This window comes from Podarcis liolepis (genome assembly GCF_965112155.1).
Source record: "Podarcis liolepis genome assembly, chromosome: 8".
NCBI lineage: Eukaryota > Metazoa > Chordata > Lepidosauria > Squamata > Lacertidae > Podarcis > Podarcis liolepis.
Genome location: NC_139560.1, coordinates 27,166,053 through 27,184,421, shown reverse-complemented (window position 1 = coordinate 27,184,421; position 18,369 = coordinate 27,166,053). Strand labels below are relative to the sequence as shown.

The window sequence follows — 18,369 nt, the reverse complement described above, 5'->3', positions numbered from 1 at the left end:
ATCTAAGGCTAAATGCTTTGAATGTGCAGGAAAACATTGATTCAAAGAGAGGAAAGTAGACTACTGTGCTTACTGATGAATTTTCAAAAAATTTTTTTGCTCTATTGTTCTTATTTAATTAGATGGTGAACAAAATTAAAAATCTTCACTCTGTAAGCACCAGAGTCTACTCTCCTCTTTGTTTGACAGCACGTATAGGTACAAGTTTGGGGGGACCATGATTATGCCCCAGGGGGCTGAGCCCTTTTGGGGGTAAGGCTGGGCCCCCACCCCACAAATCACGGAGGCAAAGTGCGGAGCCGACTATGGCACAACTCCAGTAGCTGGCTCCTTCCCCTCCTCCTCCTCCTCCTGCTGCAGAGGTGATTGGATCTAGAAAGTCCAGCTCCATCATCTCTGACTATTGACCATTCTGGCTAGGGCTGATGGGAATCTGGGAACCCACCAGTTGCCCAGCCCAGTCTTAGGTAATTTTCAAGCTCATATGGGCATCCCAGTGAAGCTTACTCAGAACCAAAGAAGGGGTCCGTCTAAGATATTAATTTGAGAACTGATCTCTCAGAATGAGAAGCAGGGTTTTTACAGAGAACATCTGGTCCCGGTTGCAGAAAACAATGGAGCTGGGTACGGGGGTCATGGCCTCCCTTTAGTTAATACGGGTTGGAAAGGATGGAGGAAGGGAAAGAGCTATGGGAGCCTTTCAGATATTGGGGAGGGGAAATTCTGAATTGCGTGGAACCACACACAAAGCTATCCCCTCGGGGTTTGAAAAGCCCAAGTATATGCACATTCCCTTTGGTTGTTATTATGCTTTCTAAGGAGCAATCATTGTCTTTTGAGTAATTGTGTGGTTTTTGGGAAATGGTCTGTGTGCCAAAATGTGCATTCAGTGCTACATTTAACAGCTCTGTAGCAGCCATGTGGTCTGCTGGGAAAGCAGCATTCCGTCCAAAGTACATAGAATTTGCATCAGGACGTATGCAAAGCCTATTGTCAAAGGCCCCTTGCAACTCACTGGCAAGTTGGATTTGCATCTTGTGGCAAGTTCCTTGGAAGCGATCATAACTCTTGAGTCAGCAAAGTAGACATTACGTAGTTACTTCATTTAAAGTGTAGTAATTGCCCAACAGGGACAAGCTGGACTATTGGTTTCTTCAAGCAAAGCATTTAGGACATCTGGTAATTTGAATAAATGTTGGATGCAGTTTGATATATTTAAAGGGTTTGGGATATCTGAGCAGCGTAATTGATGCACGTTCTGTGCTATTCATGTTGCTTTTAGATGAAACAAGATTTCCAGAATAAAGGCGTAGAGTGTTTGGTTAGAAAATTTTGATCAGTGGAGAAATTTGGCGTTCATTTTTTAAAAAATGCTTTGTAGTTATTGTAAAGTATCTTCTTTCTATGATCAGTAATTGTAATCTTTTATAGATCTGGGTGAACTTATAGTTTTGAAACAATTCTATAATGCCTCCAATAATGCTATTAACGCGCCCCCCCCCGAATATTTCTTATAACATTTAACCTTAAAGAGAAGTATAAATGTTAAAGTACGCCTTAGGATCCAAGACATACAATTTATATTTCCCCTAACTGTACAAGTTACTCCTTTGCTGCAGATCTCTCCATTGAGTTGGTGGCTATCACAACATCCATTAACAACATTTCATATATATTTCACTCAAGCATTTATGTAAGGATCCCATGTACATGTAGCAGGATGACTCACATATATACACACAAAACAAGAGTTGAATAAACCACCTTTGTTTATCATTTCAGTAACACACAAATGTAACTTTGATTGCTGCATGATGTTTGTGGTTGCTGTGGGAAGGGCCGAAGGAATGGACACAGAAGCCTGGTATTGGGTCAAATTAGGCCACAGCTTTATTGATTACAGGAAAGAGTATGTTTGGCTAAGGCATTGGGCATGTATCCAGCATCAGGCAGCTCACATGCTGCCTGATAAGAACTCAGTGGGGTCGACCCTGTGCTGGGGAGTCATCCCCCAACATGGATCGAGTGCCACAACCCTGCACAGCCTGCCATTGGGAGAGGTGTATTGGACCATCAGTCCCTATGTGGACTCCTGGACAGTCTCATCCCTCCTGGACCCCTTTAACAGGGTATCCACACCACTCAGCATCCAGCCCAATGCCTTATCCACCAAAGCTGTGACAGTTGCTATGAGGTAGGTGAAAACTGGCAAGCCAGCTTGCAGGAGAAAATTCCTTCCTGGTTCTGAATATAGCAAAGTCCATACTCTAACTTGCCCGCTCCCCCACTAGGTGGGCCCCCAACAGACTGCATGGGTGGAAAATCCCACGGCGGTCAGCAAAGAGGGTGGCCTGCGCTTGGCAGCCCTCTTAAATACACCAGGAGCAGGCAGGGCACAGCCCCCATGCCTCTGCCTCAATTGGCCTTGCGGGTAAGGCTCACCCTAACTGGAAGGTCCAGCATGACCAGAGGTGGGTGGCACCAGGTAGCCATCCCCCGCCCCGAATACACAGGAAGATGGTGGCCTCCCAGGACTAGCCGCTCTGCCCCAGATGAGCGAATAATAGAGAAATACATTTTCCTCGTAAGAGGTGATGCCTAAAATTGGTGTGTGCAGAAAACAACACATGGAGAACAGACATGTAGTTGGACTATCTGAATACAGAGCTGGCAAGGCAACTTTCAGCACATTTTAAGCACAATCATTTGGACACAACACTCATAGGTTTGGATCCCAACTACGTTGTTCACAATTTAATCCTATTGAAAATCAATAATACTTAAGTTCGTCACGTGGGCATAGCCACAATTTTTGTTAGGGGGGCAGGCATTGGGAGTGGGGCAGAACCGCCCCCCTTGGCTACGTCCATGTGTTGTTTTCTGCACACACCAATTTTAGGCATCACCTCTTACTATTGTTTTACTTGATCTAGGGTGGGCAACTGCCCCCCGCCCCCCTTGGCTACGTCCATAGTTTGTCATGACTAACTGGACTCATTGGTTTCTGCTTGAAATGTGACTTAGTCTGCACCCAGTCAACAGATTTCAATAGCACTTCCTTCGTTTTAAGCACAATGCAAAACAAACTGGAACTGTACCGATCAGAAACTAAACTCTCTCTCTTTTGCAGGAACCTTTGCGTTGACCTCCTTGATATCTGCTAATGCTGTCGAGCGTCTTGTTCCTCCCATGAGCAGCAACTTCACAGCAAACAATAACTCAACGGTTTTAGGATTATCTGAGTTTGAGATGCAGAGGATTGGAGTTGCTGCAGCAGTTTCATTATTAGGAGGACTCATTCAGGTAGGTATCCCTTAATAGCCAATACATATAGAAAATCAGATTAGCAGTAAACCCTAATGCATCCAGAGCCACTAGAAGAAGCAAAACTGGATTGTGATGGAGCCATAGCATGGAGTCCTCCCATGTGCTCTGGAGTTTGATGTGGCCTAAGTAGCATGGAAGACACCTCACTGCTGTAGTGTTGATGCCACAAAAGCAAGATCAGAGGGAGCTGCCAGTTGTACACGATCTTTAAAAATGAAATATACATTTCATTACAGGTTGAGGTTTATGCAAAACATGATCAGTATTTCAGCTAAGCTTCTGCTTACTGAATATATGGGAAAATGTTCCCTTTTATCCACCAGGGTTCCTGTCTGCTCCAAGAAATTAAAACTGGGAGCTAATTCTGCCAAATCAAGATGGGAGTCTGCTGAAAAATGAGTGGCTTACCATGTGTTTAGGCCTACTTTCATGGGCCTGTGGATGGGTCAAATCACGTGTTATAGTCACTTCCATCAGGGGTGGCTAACGTGGCCCTCCAGATGTTCCTGGACTATAGTTCCCACCATCTCAGATTATTGGCCATGCTGGCTGGGGCTGATGGGAGTTGGAGTCCAGCAAACGTCTGGAGGACCACAGGCTCCCCATCCTACATGATGAATCCTTGCAAAGAAGCCATTTGGGGGACAAAGGCGCACATGGCATAATAACATTGGAACTAGTCTTCAAGTGACCATTTTGCAGAATCCCTTCTCTTGCGTCTCCCAGCATCTAGTCATATGGCAAGAAGTTCCACTGTGACTGTTTTCAGCTTGCAAATGAAGTTGATCTGGGCCAGAGAGGAAGCTGGAGTTTCATGTAGCACAGGCAAATGTTTCCTTATCCTTAAGAAAGCTGCTGGCAGGTTTGGTGCAAAGTTACATGACATCGCTTGCTCTGGCTTCAACATACCCGTCTAAGTTTACCTGCTGCTTTTCAGGTTAAACCAAGAAAGCTGGTTCCACCACTCTTTTAAATCTGATTATTAATGCACTTTAAGCGGAGTCCCAGGTATGTTCATGTTGGCACTCTCAGTTTACATAGCACAGCTGATATGCCCAGCAGGCTGCATGCAAACTGAGAGCATGTCCTGGAACACCAGTGGCAACTAATTTTTAAAAGGGCCAAACTGAAGGTCCAGTGGCAATGGATAGGTGGAACCACCCTGTTCTGATTTGCAGAATTTTGGCAGAAAGCAGACTTTATTTTATTAATTTATCTATTGGAAACCTTTATCTCCTGCTTTTTCAGCTTGTAAGATCTTCAAAAGGACTTACAGTCTATAATAGCCATGGGGACTTGTGGCACTTTAAAGTGTAACACATTTATTAAGGTGTAAGCTTTTGTGGACTTAATAAGATGCAAGACATTACTCTCACTGGGCAGCTATACATCTATTGGTAATAAGGGATAATAAAGAAAGGCCAAATGATTGGAGGCTGGTAGTGCAATACAGAAGAAAAGAACTTGAGGTAGCTGGGATTGGAGCAAACCTCATGCTACTGTAATACAAGTGAATAATAATAATAAGGAAAGATAAAATGTGATATCTTAATTTTTTCCCTATTATGCATGTACTCTTTATAAAGTATTTGTTTATGAGACGTACCTTTAACTGTTCAAAATTTATAAGGAGCCCATAGATGGAATGATTGTATATGGTATTTTGTGCATAGGAATTACGTAAAACGATTTTTAAAAAAAGAAGAGGAGGGAACTGTAAACAAAATTCTTTACTGCGATCACATTTCAGTTAATGACTGCTTCTGTATTAGTGGGTAGATATCTAAGTGCTGCATGCAATTCCATATAATAATAATCAGCATAATAATTTGCTTTTTTTGTCTGTGGAAACATCCAAATTGAGGTGTTTGGTTTTTTTAAATAGGTATTTCTTTTGCTGTTTCAATGCCCAGTGGATACACTTATTTTGATTTATGTTTTTAAATGACACCGGGCAAAACTCCCAAAGACAGATTTCCTTCTTGCCGTTTGGAATATGGCTGCTACTCGTAAAATAACCTCTCTAGCTTTTGCTTTGGCCAAAGTTTATGCGTGCTTTGTCAAGTGCTATCTTTTGGAGCATGTGCCAGACCAGTGTTCATTTTCATTGTAGACTGTTGTTGTTATGGCAGATGGCTGAATCCACAAAACTGAAATTGAACTGAAATATGGCCTCTACTGAGAATCAGCAATTAACTAGAGTATTCACAATTCCTTACCATCAGTCAGTTATTGCACTCAGGTACATTCCTGTAAATGTACCCTTATTATATGATGCTTATGTTACTGCATGCTTTGGGGCGTTTCTGTGGTGAGGTGCATGCCCTAGTTTTCTTGTCATTGTGGAAAGTGGATATTGGTGTACCCCAGACATTTAAGACCATAGTGTAGCCTCCTTCAACTTGGTTGTTGTTGTTTAGTCGTTTAGTTGTGTCCGACTCTTCGTGACCCCATGGACCAGAGCACTCCAGGCACTCCTGTCTTCCACTGCCTTCCCCAGTTTGGTCAAACTCATGCTGGTAGTCAAAATAAAAAAAAATTCTTCCAGTAGTACCTTAAAGACCAACTAAGTTAGTTCTTGGTATGAGCTTTCGTGTGCATGCACACTTCTACAAATACACACTGGTAGCTTCAACTTGGTGCCCCCCCCCAATGTTGGCCTACCACTAAAAACTATTTAAAACATATTAAAACAAATTACGGTCACTAGAAATATATATTTCAGGTGTCCAAGACCAGGGTGAAGATACGCATATGACAAAAGCTGTATAAAGAAGATGCCAGGCACAGCTGTGTAAGGAGGGAGTTTCACAACTTAAGGGTGAAACTTAAGAGAGTGCCCTTTCCTGGGCCACTACCCTCTGAATTTCTGAGGAGAGTGGAACTACCAATATGGCTCCAGCTGCTGCCCTTAACAATCAATTTTTTTTATTTTAACAATCAAAGATCATCTGTAGGGAACAATGTAGGGAATTTTTTTATTTTAACAATCAAAGATCATCTGTAGGGAACAATGTGGGCTTTCAGTTATTTGAGACCTACGTCCCAATTGCACATGTGTCTGTTTTATTACATGTACACAGGAGAGAATTCATGATTCCTGGCATTTGCATGCGTGACAAAATAGAGTCATGGGCATTCATCCCATGCTTGATGAACTGCATGTTGGATTCTTGCAATTGATGTCCAAACGTTGTATTATGTGGTTGTGAGGACCCATGGCATATTCATTTGCCCCTGAGTTATGTTACAATCATGTAACTTTTTTTTAAAAAAAAATACTTTTCTAGGCTGGCTTTTGTAAACAGTCATATGCTTGACAGATCTTGTTATTAGTTGCCAATGGACACTATCAGAAAGAAAACATCTTTTGTTCTCATTTAGCATGGCAACAAAAGCTAATCAGGCTATTCTATTGTAATCACTATTTATCTAATGGAGAGGTAAGGAATGCTTTTGAACCAACACACAATAGCTACTGAACTGTGGAAAATCTTGTGTCTTTCCTCTTCAAAGCTTTGTTTTTTTCGGTTTTTCAGCAGAGGCAGGATTTCATTTTTTAATATTCTTTTGTCATATTTTCTCCCCCTTCCCCCCAACCTCTTTTTTTCTCCACCAGCTCTAGGCAATCCACATTAAATAACAGCAAATCAAATGGAGGTGACAACCTGACCCTAACCTTCCCCTACCCAGCAGAATGTTCTATTATGAATTGGCTATATCAGGCATAGGCAAACTCAGCCCTCCAGATGTTTTGGGACAGTGGTCAGGGATGATGGGAGTTGTAGTCCCAAAACATCTGGAGGGCCGAATTTGCCTATGCCTGGGCTATATCTTTAGCATGTTTAGTTTTGTGTGATTTGTACCTTAAGTTGCTAGCGCACTCCATGCTTCAGTTCCTTGTGTTGTCTTCATTAGTTAGTGCTCCACTTTAGGCTTCTTTCCACAAAAGATAGTAAATAGGTAAATACAGTAGTACCTTGGGTTACATACGTTTCAGGTTACATACGCTTCAGGTTACAGACTCCACTAACCCAGAAATAGTACCTCGGGTTAAGAACTTTGCTTCAGGATAAGAACAAAAATCGTGCTCTGGCAGCGTGGCAGCAGCAGGAGGCCCCACTAGCTAAAGTGGTGCTTCAGGTTAAGAACAGTTTCAGGTTAAGAACGGACCTCTGGAACGAATTAAGTACTTAACCTGAGGTACCACTGTAACCTTTTCTATGTTTAATTGCTAGCCTCCAACTCTGGACATTGTTCTGCCTTTCCACTACTTTGCTTTTTCCTTTAAGACCTCCACCCCCAACAAAATAATGAATTTGCCTACCAATTCTTGTTTGTTTGTTTGTTTGTTTGTTTGTTTGTTTTTAATCTGACATTGGAAAACTTCCTCTCCAAGGGCCAAACTATTTGGAATGCAGGAGATAAATGAAACCCTTGCAAAGTTCTTGTCTGACTTGCTTGGCAAAACATACAGGTATCATAAATGTCCCTAGTTTGGCAAATGGCACAAGAAAACACCCACACACTAGTACTACATTCCTACTCTATTTCCAGAGGGATGGCCATGCTTGCCTGATGCAGCAAAATCAGACAAGTGTCTTGTGACTCCTTAAAGACTATGAAACATTATTATGGTATAAACATTAACTAGTAAAATTGATTCCTTCCGACTGATCCAATTGCATTCCTTTAAATATATTTAAAGGAACTTGCTGCTGGAAAGAGAGTTCTCATAATACAGACTGATGCAATTCTGTGCATCATTTAACACAGCCCAAATTGTCTCCAGCCAGATAACAGTAGTGTCCAAGATGTGACTTCTATCTTATCTCCTGACCCTCATTAAGTAGTGCCAATTTAAGAGCATATCTCAGGCCATTCAAAGACCAATGTTATTGAACAGGCTTGTCAAAGTGAGTGACGCCCTAGTAGAATATAGCATATTTTCGAATAATTAGCCCTGCCCTTTCCTTTTCAAGATGGCTCTTGGCCAGATATTCATCTTAACAAATCATTTCTATTTCTCACTGCTGATGTTGGAAGGACATTGTGCGTTTCCCATGTCCATTTGTCCTTGGACTTGTTCCTTTTTATTTCACAATCTCTCCCTTTTTGTGGCTGTAGCCGGGCTAAAGTGGTTTCACCTTTGGCTACATATTGCTGTGAGATGCCTGCAGTTCAACAGAGTTAACCATGCTTAATTTCAAGGCAACTATTGTGTTGGATTGTGGCCAGTGGCTCCACTCTAGAGGGCTGATGAATATAATTACACTTTTGCGCGCACCCATTTATCATGTTATGGGATGTATCCCTCATTGCACTCTCCTTCGATAAGTGTGTCTCTATACAATCCTGGCTAGGTTGTGGTCTTGCTGATTGCCCCACATATTCAGGGAATCCATTGTGTGGAAGGTTGCTACCTAGCATTGCTACAATGGTATGTTAAAATCAACTGCAATAAAGTCCAACTGTATCTAGTTATATGCATCTCCTTGATAAATAATGGCATGCTTGTAAAGACAGAGGACTGTCACCTTCGGATCTCAAAATGCAGAATGAAATGTGCGTGTCTTTATGTCCCTCTGTCTTCTTGGTCAAAGAGGGTCTATTTGTATACACATTTCATCCTGCATTTTGAGATCTACCTGCACTGTTTTCCCATTTGGAATATTCCTTCCGCTATTAGCTGGATTAGAGGATGGTTTCCAGTGTAGAAACTGTTTCTTGTGTAAACCGCTTCCATAGCTCCCCCATAGAGAATTACATGAGCCCACATGTCAGTCTCTGGAAGAAATATATGGGTTGCCTTTTTACATGTTACACACAGAAAATGAAAGCAGAAGTGTATTAATCTATGTATTTGAAGCATTCAAATCAGCCCTAGTTTTAACATTTAAACTTTGATTATTTTTACAGTGATGAAAGTTATAGGCTGGGACTTGTAGTCAGTACAGGACACTGAAAATAGACACAAGTTTTGTTCCAGTCACTAGAATAGTGAAACTGTAACTGAAATAAGTAAAAGTAGGTCAGGAGCAACACTTTGTTGACGGTGCTGAATGACTTGGGATACAAAATGTTATCTAGATTGCAACGCAACAAGTAATTAACTGCAGAGCAAATTTAAGAACACAGATAGAAATGTTTTTTAAAAGTCTTTGTCACAGTTAAAGAACGGCAAAATAATGCACGTTCAGCACAGTCAATGTAAGGCAAAAAGACTGGGCTAGTAAAAGCAAGTTTGTCTTTATTCAGCATACATTCTCTGAAGCTATTTGCAGCAGGATATGTTGTTCAGGCTAATAGTTCAATAAAATTGAAAATCCAATTAGCCGTTATACTCTAAATAATAGACGTTGGAAGTGTTTATTCTTCAGGATATCCTGACTGTGATCAGAAAACAGCATCAATGTCCCTACCATAAATTGCATAAATTGCACAAATTGTATCATCCTGGTGATGGTTTCAGTTAGGAATGCCTTTGAGAGTTGGTTTCTTGCCTTGGCCATTGAAGTAAACCAGTGACTGTGGCAAAGATATTTGTATGATTCAATGTCACAGTGTTCTTGAACTTCATTGTATTTTTTGGGAGTGCCAGCGGATTCATGTTTGCTCTCTGGTGCTGTCAGTACTAAGGAAATAGAAAACTGGAGATGCCCAGTGGGTCAAGTTGAATCATAAAAACCAGATGGTGGCTAGAAAACCGGTTCATGGTTTCCACAACAACACTCCACATCTCCTAGGAGGGCTTCTCTAGTTGGAGTTGCCATTCCCTCAGGAAAAGAGATGGCTGTTTCTTGTTTCTTTGTAGACATGGTCAAAAAACAAACAAAGGAAAGGGTGGTTTTCATCTGTTTAGCCATTTTTCTTTTCTCAGGTAACACACTTTTATATGAATAGATGTCTTTCGCTCTTTTTTTAAAAAAAATAATTTTTATTAACAGGCCAATCACATCACATTATCACATTGATTCCAAATTATACAGCCAAATTTCAAATTTTGTTGGGGGTACCCATACATCAAGCTCAGCTCGAGTCCAAAACAGCATCACTTATCTTACTGCATTAATTAGACAGTTCTCTCCAGTTTGATCCGGAAAGTCCTTTGTTACTTCTTTTCTCTTCTTGTTGTTATCATAAATTCCTTTCTTTGCGATCTCTGATGATTTTCACAAGCAGGTTAACAGCTGGCATTCTATGTGGATTTTGTACTTTTCCAAAAATCATATCGATCTGGGACAGCCTCTGTACAACGCTTCCATAAACAAAATTAATCTCCGACCTGTCCTTTATTTTTCTCAGGCTTACCGAATAACAAATGAGTCTGGGGGTTCTGTCAGGTCAAACTTACATTCCAGCATTTCTTCTCTTTCAAACAATCCTGATTCTCCTCCCCCAGTCCTTCTTCCTCGGCAAACCTGTCATGGCGAGACGCCATTTTTTAACTGCGTCATAAAAAATTTCTTCTTTTCTCACCGTTCTGCAGTCTTCTTTCCTTATACTCCGTCCCACATAGTTCTTAAAATCCTGCCTGTGATTCATAGAAACGCGACGATCTTGTTTCTATCAGGGGTGAAGGGTTATTAATGTCACATCATGCAAAGAAAAAAAGAGTTTTTTCCTCCACCCCCCCTTCGTTCCAAACATACAGTCTCCTTATAGTGATTCATCAGAAGATTTACTTATCCATCCGTCACTCCTGGTCGCAGAGATCCATTAATCAGCAGTCTTATCTTCGAGCTTTACTTGATGTATGTGCTTTCAGCTTCGTTTCCAATCGTATGTTTCCAATTATAATTCCAAGCTGAAGCAACCAGCATGCGCTAATTGGAATCGGCGTCAGGAAGATCTGACTTCACCGAGGGCCTGTGCCAAGTGTTCGGCACCCCCATCACTCGTTTCAGGGGGTGCATTGTGAACACCACTGGCAGGACAGTTCTCCTCCACATCCTGGAGGAGTTCAGGAAGGCTGCATACTTCCCATAGCAGCCCCTTAGTACCTCGTATGGGTCAGAGAGATGTTATTGTCGGCCATCTTCCAACGCGCCACCTGGTGGCCCCCCCGATGTCTTTCGCTCAAAGTTCCACTCAAAAACCTTGAGCCACTGACTGCATACTGCTGAGGCCTTCTGAAAAACCTGAGTTTTGCCCTCTGGTTCCATTATGGACCTGGTCTGAGCTCAACCCCCTGTCAAGGTAGCAACTTAACTTTATTTCACAAGGCCATTTTGGGAACATGGGTGTCAGTATCCTGCTTAGTTTCACACCATATGAGGTTGTTCCTTAGCAATGCCTACAGCCTAGTTATGACAAAACAGTAGACGAGACAGTAACCATGTTTCATTGCACCTGACTGCTTGTGAGGGTTTTCATTATGGAATACTCCCTGTGGGAACTGGCATGGTTACATACAGAGAACAGGCATATCAGGAATGAGGCTTGGCTAGAACCCATATCCCTGATTTAGTTTCCTTTGTGCAGGGAGTTATATATCTGAAGGAGTATCCAGGATTCTGGAAGTTATTTGAAAGTGTCAACAAACAGATAGATATAGGTGATCTAGTTGACATTGTATGCATTGATTTTCTGAAAAGTTTTACAAAGTTTCTCAGCAAAGACACCTGAGAAACATTAGCAGCTATGGAATAAGAGGAGAGTCACAGATTAAGAAGTGAGCAGGAGACAGTTTGCAATGCACACTTCTTAAACCAACACAAACCAAGACACAGCTAGTCTTTGAATTTTGTGATACAGTTCTCAAACCAAATAATGGGTACAAAACTGCATGTAATAGGGGAAACAGAAGACTGTCCTCCGATAGCCATCAAAGATTTTGGTGTCAGTACAAAGCTGAGGACATAACAACTTCATTTTGCTTGTTTAGTTCTGTCTGCTTAGGCCAGGCAGTGTACATCTCAAAGGAATAGAAACGTGGTTGAGAGGCATAGCTCCTTCCACTTAAACCTGTGGGGCCTAAAATCCTGGCCATTTGTGACTTTAAATCTGTCAGACACTGTACAGAGAACGGTCTGAATGGAATGCTTTTTAAAAAGTAGCTTCAGCCAGACTTTCGTGGCTTAACCCCCCCCCCCAAGCCCTGCAGAGCTTATTGTGCCTATATATTGGAGTAACTGAAAAACAACAACATTCGAGCCAATGCTTCAGAAAAGTCACCGTACTAAATACACATTGGCAGAGCCAGCTGTTATTATAGCTAATCTCAACCCAGAGCCTGGTAAACCAGTGATAGGAGAGAGATAACATATAATGAATATATAAAAGTGGACATGTGTTGAAAGTTTATTCATGGTATGCAATGCATAATTTAAAAAAAACACTTCACTGTTTGATTAGCTTGTGGCGCTATCTTGTCCCTTTTATGTTAAAAGGGTGGGCGTATCTTTTCCTTACATTAGCCTTGGTACCCATATTCACATGTAATCGCTGTTAATATATCTTTGGTTTCTCAGGTAGCAATGTTTGTGCTGCACTTGGGCAGTGCCACCTTCTTGCTCACAGAGCCGGTGATAAGCGCAATGACGACGGGAGCAGCTACGCACGTCGTGACTTCACAAGTCAAGTACCTCTTGGGAATGAAAATGCCGTATATATCGGGACCCCTGGGATTCTTTTATGTAAGTTCATTCTTGAAAATTGGCTCTGCCGTGTTGCTCACAGTTTGCATTTTCGCTCGATATGCAGGCCCAGGCCTAGGCACTGCGGTGTCCTGGTGGGGTTTGGGTCTATGTATATCTAAATCCAACTTGTTCTGGATGCAGGTCATTACCGTCAAAGGAACAGCAGGTACACAGTCTGGGGATCCTTATAAATCTGCTTTGCTATCATAGGCCCGAATGTCGCCTGTGGCACAAAGTGCCTTTCACCTGCTGAGACCCTTCCCGGATACAGTTAGCCTGTCCATGGTTATCCTTGTTCTGATAACCTCCAGGCTAGACTGCTGCAATGCATTATATGTGGGGCTGCCTTTGGAGACTGCACGTAATGTACCTGCAGAGCTGCCAGAGACATCTTGCCAGTGCTTAAGGAGCTCCACTGGTTCCCAGTCCGTTTCCAAGCACAATTCAAAGTGCTGGTGCTTAGGTTACCTTTGAAACCTCAATGTGACTTGGGAGTTGAGTACCTAAGGCTACATCTACTCTCCATCAATCCATTTATGGCCTACTGGCATCTGAGATGAAGCCAGTAGTGATGAGAAAGAGGGCTTTTTGTTGTTGTGCTGCCTTGTTTGTGGAATTCATCCTCCTCAGGGATGCATGCCTGGTCCATATACTCATGCATTTTAGTGCTAAGCAAAGGTCTTTTTACTTTCCCAAGCTTTTAACATCTTCTGACATAGGCTGTGTACACAATCCCATTGCATCCAGTGCATTCCCACCACTGGCTTGGGAAGTGGTGTACACATGATGTTAGCCACAGTTCATATCTGTCCTGAATTTATCCCGTTCTTCCTTAGCAAATACCCCATTTTGACGTGTTTTGGTTCCAATCAGCTTCAATCTGAACTGACAAAATGAAGGACTTGTCTGCATTTAATGATACCCAGTGCTAGAATTGTTTAATGCTGTTTTTTTAAACTGCCTTTTAAAGTTAGTTTTTTATTGCTGTGTCTCAGTCTATAAATAAATGCATGCAATTTCCACATTTTAATCCTCAAAACAATATTGTGCGGTATGTTAGACTGAAATGCAGTTACTTTCCTACAATCTGTCATAGTCCAACTGCAACTCTGGCTCTGGAAACTCCATTGTTCTTCACTTTTCAGAACCAATCCAGTAGTATCTCCCTCTCTTTCTTGTCCTTTCCCATCTTTACTACCTGTGACTGACTGGGGTGGTGGGGCAAGTATATTGTGGTTATTCAGCAATTAATTCCCAACCTCCTTACACAACCAGTAATATGACTAATGTGAAGTGCTGTTGTGGTGCACTTGATGTACTTTGACTGGTCCAGGGACAGAGAATCTGGAGAACAAGCTGTTCCCATATTAAACTACCCTCTAGTTATGATTTTCATCTACGGCCCTTCTCTGGGTGCTTCAGCTTTTGGAAGTTAGGTGGGTAGCCACTTGAAAGAGAGCCTTTCTTGTGGTGGCTATTATATTGTCGAATTTTTCGGGCATCAGCATCGATAGCTTGGCTTCTAAAAGATAAAAGCCTTGTTTATCTAATAGATAAGTTTGTCCAGTTTGCCTGGGCTTTTGACAGTAAGTTAAATTCTGTGGCCTATGGCAGGGTAAAAACATCTTAGCATAAAAATGTTGAGTTCAATGGCACTTATACCTAAGTAAGAATATACCGTATAGAATTGCAGCTTTAAAATGGTCTTCATTGGTACTCCAAAACAGATACATAGAAAGCATGATCTCAAGACCCAGTAATGTTTTACTAATATATTGCTCTCTCTTAATATTATTAATTGCATATTAACTTACTTCAGTGTACTGTAAAATATAACCTTTATCATCTGAAAACCATTCCTTCCATATAAATTTCAAGGAAATAGGCAATGCCATCTGGTGGTTGATACTGATATTTAAATGCAGCAGCCAAGGGACCCTAGATTGCATGATATGCTAAAAATGATAGGTATGTATTGCCCCACTTTCATTCATTTCTCTAACCCAGACTTGCCTGTATTCTAACATTTCTAGTGAGTGCCATTCACTCTTAATATTTTCAGCCTCCTTGTTTTATGTTATCTGCTAATTTTCTATATTATAGAAAACTGAGAATCTATAGCAATCAACCCAGACTCTCTATTTGACAGCAGCTCCTCTCTTCTTTTCCTTCTTCTTCAAACTTCTAGCTATTTGCTAGAATGGTTGCAGATAGATAGTGATTTTTCCACATTCATCTAATGGTTTTCATATACTTTACATTCGAGGAGTCATTTCCACATTAACGTATCCACCAGGCAACACGGGACCAAGAATGTGACCAATAGCACACCCAACATTGCAGGAGAAAATGAGTAGTGATGGACAAGCTATAATTTGGAGAAGCCTGGCACCATTACTGATGTTCTTGCTGAGGAACCCCAGCAAGTTTGTCAGAATGCAATTTGCAAACTGCTGCATCCTAGTTCAGTCAATGCACCTTGCATTTTCCCTCCAAACATAACATTTAAAAACCACACTGACATATTACGGAGCATTATATTTGACATCTTTGTTTAAAATGGTTGTTTAATTTTTATTAGAGAAGATCCGTCCCTCTTAAAGGGGCTGTTTAAAAATTAGACAAAAAATCCATGTGCATGCCTCCACACATGGGTTGCTTTGGAGAGGGGCCAGTGTCACCATGCAATAACTTTGATAATTTGTGTTGCCATGGTAGTAGTTTTATATGAAAAAAATAGAATTAAGTAATTGTGCGCTGCTCAGCAGGCACAACTGCACCGCAAAAGGCAAATTTGGCAGCTACTGCATTGGTCTGTTTTGTTTTTTTCTTTTAAAACGTTTACCTTTGTAAGTTTAGCCTGTTGCCTAATTCTTCCTGGTTTTATATTCTTTTTCACAACCTCAACTTACTCAATTCTCTCTCTTTTTGGCTTGGACACCCAGGGCAGGGGTAAGCGGAGCAATGCAGGAGTCCAGTCTGCTAATAAAGTGGGGTAGGAGAGTCATAAGGAAACAAGCCAATGAAACATTTTCTTTTATAGAATGAGATCATAATTCAGTATGAGCAAATGAGAGAACCAACCTACTTTGAGGGTCCCATGAGATACATAATTATCACAAAAGCGTTATAGCTCACAATTTATATGAAGCCAGAGTTTTGTCCAATCAAGGTTTCCCTAAATATAAGACTTGTTATAAATGCTCAGTGTGGTTGCCACCTCTTCTGTGGTTGCTCCCACATGGGTAGAGAGCCACGCAAAAAGTTATGCTCCTGCGGCTCCTCTAATCACACATTTCGCCTGCTGTACAAGTAATGCCTCTCCCAGGGCATCGTATGCCACATTCACTGATGGATGAAACTTGGAGAACATAAGAAGCTGCCACATGGCAGGTTAGTATTATCTGTGCTGCTTGACAGCAGCTCTCCGGGAATTTCAGACAGAAATATTTCCTAGTCTTCCCTGTAGTTGCCAGGAATTAAAACAAAGACCTTCCTCAAGCAACGCATGTGCTCTTCCACTGAAGTATGACCCTCTCACTAGTTAAGGTACTTCATAAGTTAGCAGAAAGGAGCAGTATGTAGGCTGGGAGAACCCACACAACACCAGCAGACGAAGGCAATTTTCTGTCTGAGGACAAGACCAGCTGCAATTCATGCACAAGGGCCAACTTGACTAGCAGTTGACACTTACTTCGATATTGAGAATACAACAGTTTTCTTCCAAGCATCTAAGGGCAATAAAGGGTTCTTCAACAGAGGGGAACACGTGGGCGCCTTCGGAAGAGCAGCTGGGGGCTACCACTATTGCCCTGTCCCCACAAATCTGCCACCCTCACTCATCCTGATGGTATGGCTTGTTAGAATTCCTGCTCCATGATTGCAGTCATGGGATTGTTATCTGTCACATGATGATGTATGTTTTGACTCCACAGAGTGGGAAGTGACGGAGACAGGATGTTTGTGTTACTGTGTTTCGTGAAGTGGGACTATTGTCCTTTGTTTTCTCTCTCTTTGCTGTCTGATTCTAGAGAGGGAGGGAGCCATGTTGCAGTGCTCCGTGTGTGTTTATATGTAAATAAAGTAGATTAGCCAAAATGCTGAGTTGCTGAGGTCTGTTACGCAAACTGTGAACACTCTGCGGATCCCTAAGTGTGCCGACGCCTCTTGGCATCGGTTGCTGTGATGTTCGGGCTGAAGGAAGCTTTTGAAGCTCCCGAACGAATGACCAGGAGAGAGAGAACATGCCAGTCGGGCATGTGTCTGTGTGTCTGCCAGGGTCCTACTTGAGAGTAGGACAAGCTCCTGACATGGCTATCTCCTCTCCACTAACTCTGCCTTCAGTATTGGGGTTGTTTTTTAAAAAGTTTTTTTTGGCATTATTAACAGTGTCAATTATTACTTGGAATTTTGTAGTAGATGTGTGATCTCAGATAGGGAATTCCTGCTGGGCTACTGCTTAGCTCCCCATTATGAGATGGGCCTGAAGTGATAACTATGTGAGGATGGAAGGGAAAGGGGGGGGGAGTTCTGTATCTTTCACGGTGGTGTAGAATTGGAATTTTGGCAGCTATAGCATTTTTCACCCTAGCACAATCAATTGTGCCTGGTAAAATACTTGCTCTTTTGTACAACTATTACTTTTCAGGGACTCCCCCCCCCCAACTCCCTTGTACACCTTGCAATAAGGAAACAAACAGTCTGAAGATCCCAAATTCATTAGTTGACTTGGTATATGACAGCCTCTTAGATTGCTTCCTCTACCATCCATGTACATAGAGAGGGATCTTGGTGCTGCAGAGTTACATGATGGCCAGTTTCTTCTTCCATCTCCCATCCCCATTCCTCCCCGCCCCCGTTCATGCCCCCCCCCATCTCATTTAGCTCACTTCCTCCACTCCATTAAAGTTTGGAGATTGTATTCCTTGATGAAGTTCAGCATATTCCCACAATGGCTTTGTGTGCTGAGTGCCCATGTATATATAGGGCTCTGTTATTCCTTGTGGCGATCCCTTCATGTGTTGGTGTTTCACCCACACATGGAAGGATCATGCCACATGTATTTTTCAAACTGGCTACCTCAAACTGTACTCAGCTCCCTGCATACCCTTGAAGAATGCAGCAAATAGAGTATTAAAAATAAACCCTCCAGCTTCCAAACCTACTTTTCAGAACAAGGGGTGGCAAGATGCCACCTGAGGGTTGGAATGCCATGTGGTAAGTTTTCTGAAAGAGAGAGAAAATAAGAAAGCAAAACTAAATGTTCTTGTTTAGAATCTGGGTCTCTTAATTTTTATGAACAAGTTTCCTAACCAAATGGTCCAGGTATTAGATTTGAATTGTTTTTGTAAAGCAACTTTATTCCCAATTCGTGTTGCGTTTGGCAGCCAATTGTTGGAGA

At 41.9% G+C, this 18,369-nt stretch overlaps 1 protein-coding gene across 1 annotated transcript in view; it reads left to right on the top strand.

The window, feature by feature from the left end:
* LOC310713841 (anion exchange transporter-like) overlaps positions 1-18,369 on the top strand; it is a gene marked incomplete at its 3' end in the record, with an annotated part of 56,260 nt that overhangs the window by 23,943 nt on the left and 13,948 nt on the right. Inside the window, exons 4-5 of the mRNA XM_083518406.1 lie at positions 3,131-3,307; positions 12,805-12,965. Coding sequence (XP_083374532.1) covers positions 3,131-3,307; positions 12,805-12,965 — 338 coding nt within the window. The remainder of the gene's footprint in view (positions 1-3,130; positions 3,308-12,804; positions 12,966-18,369) is intronic.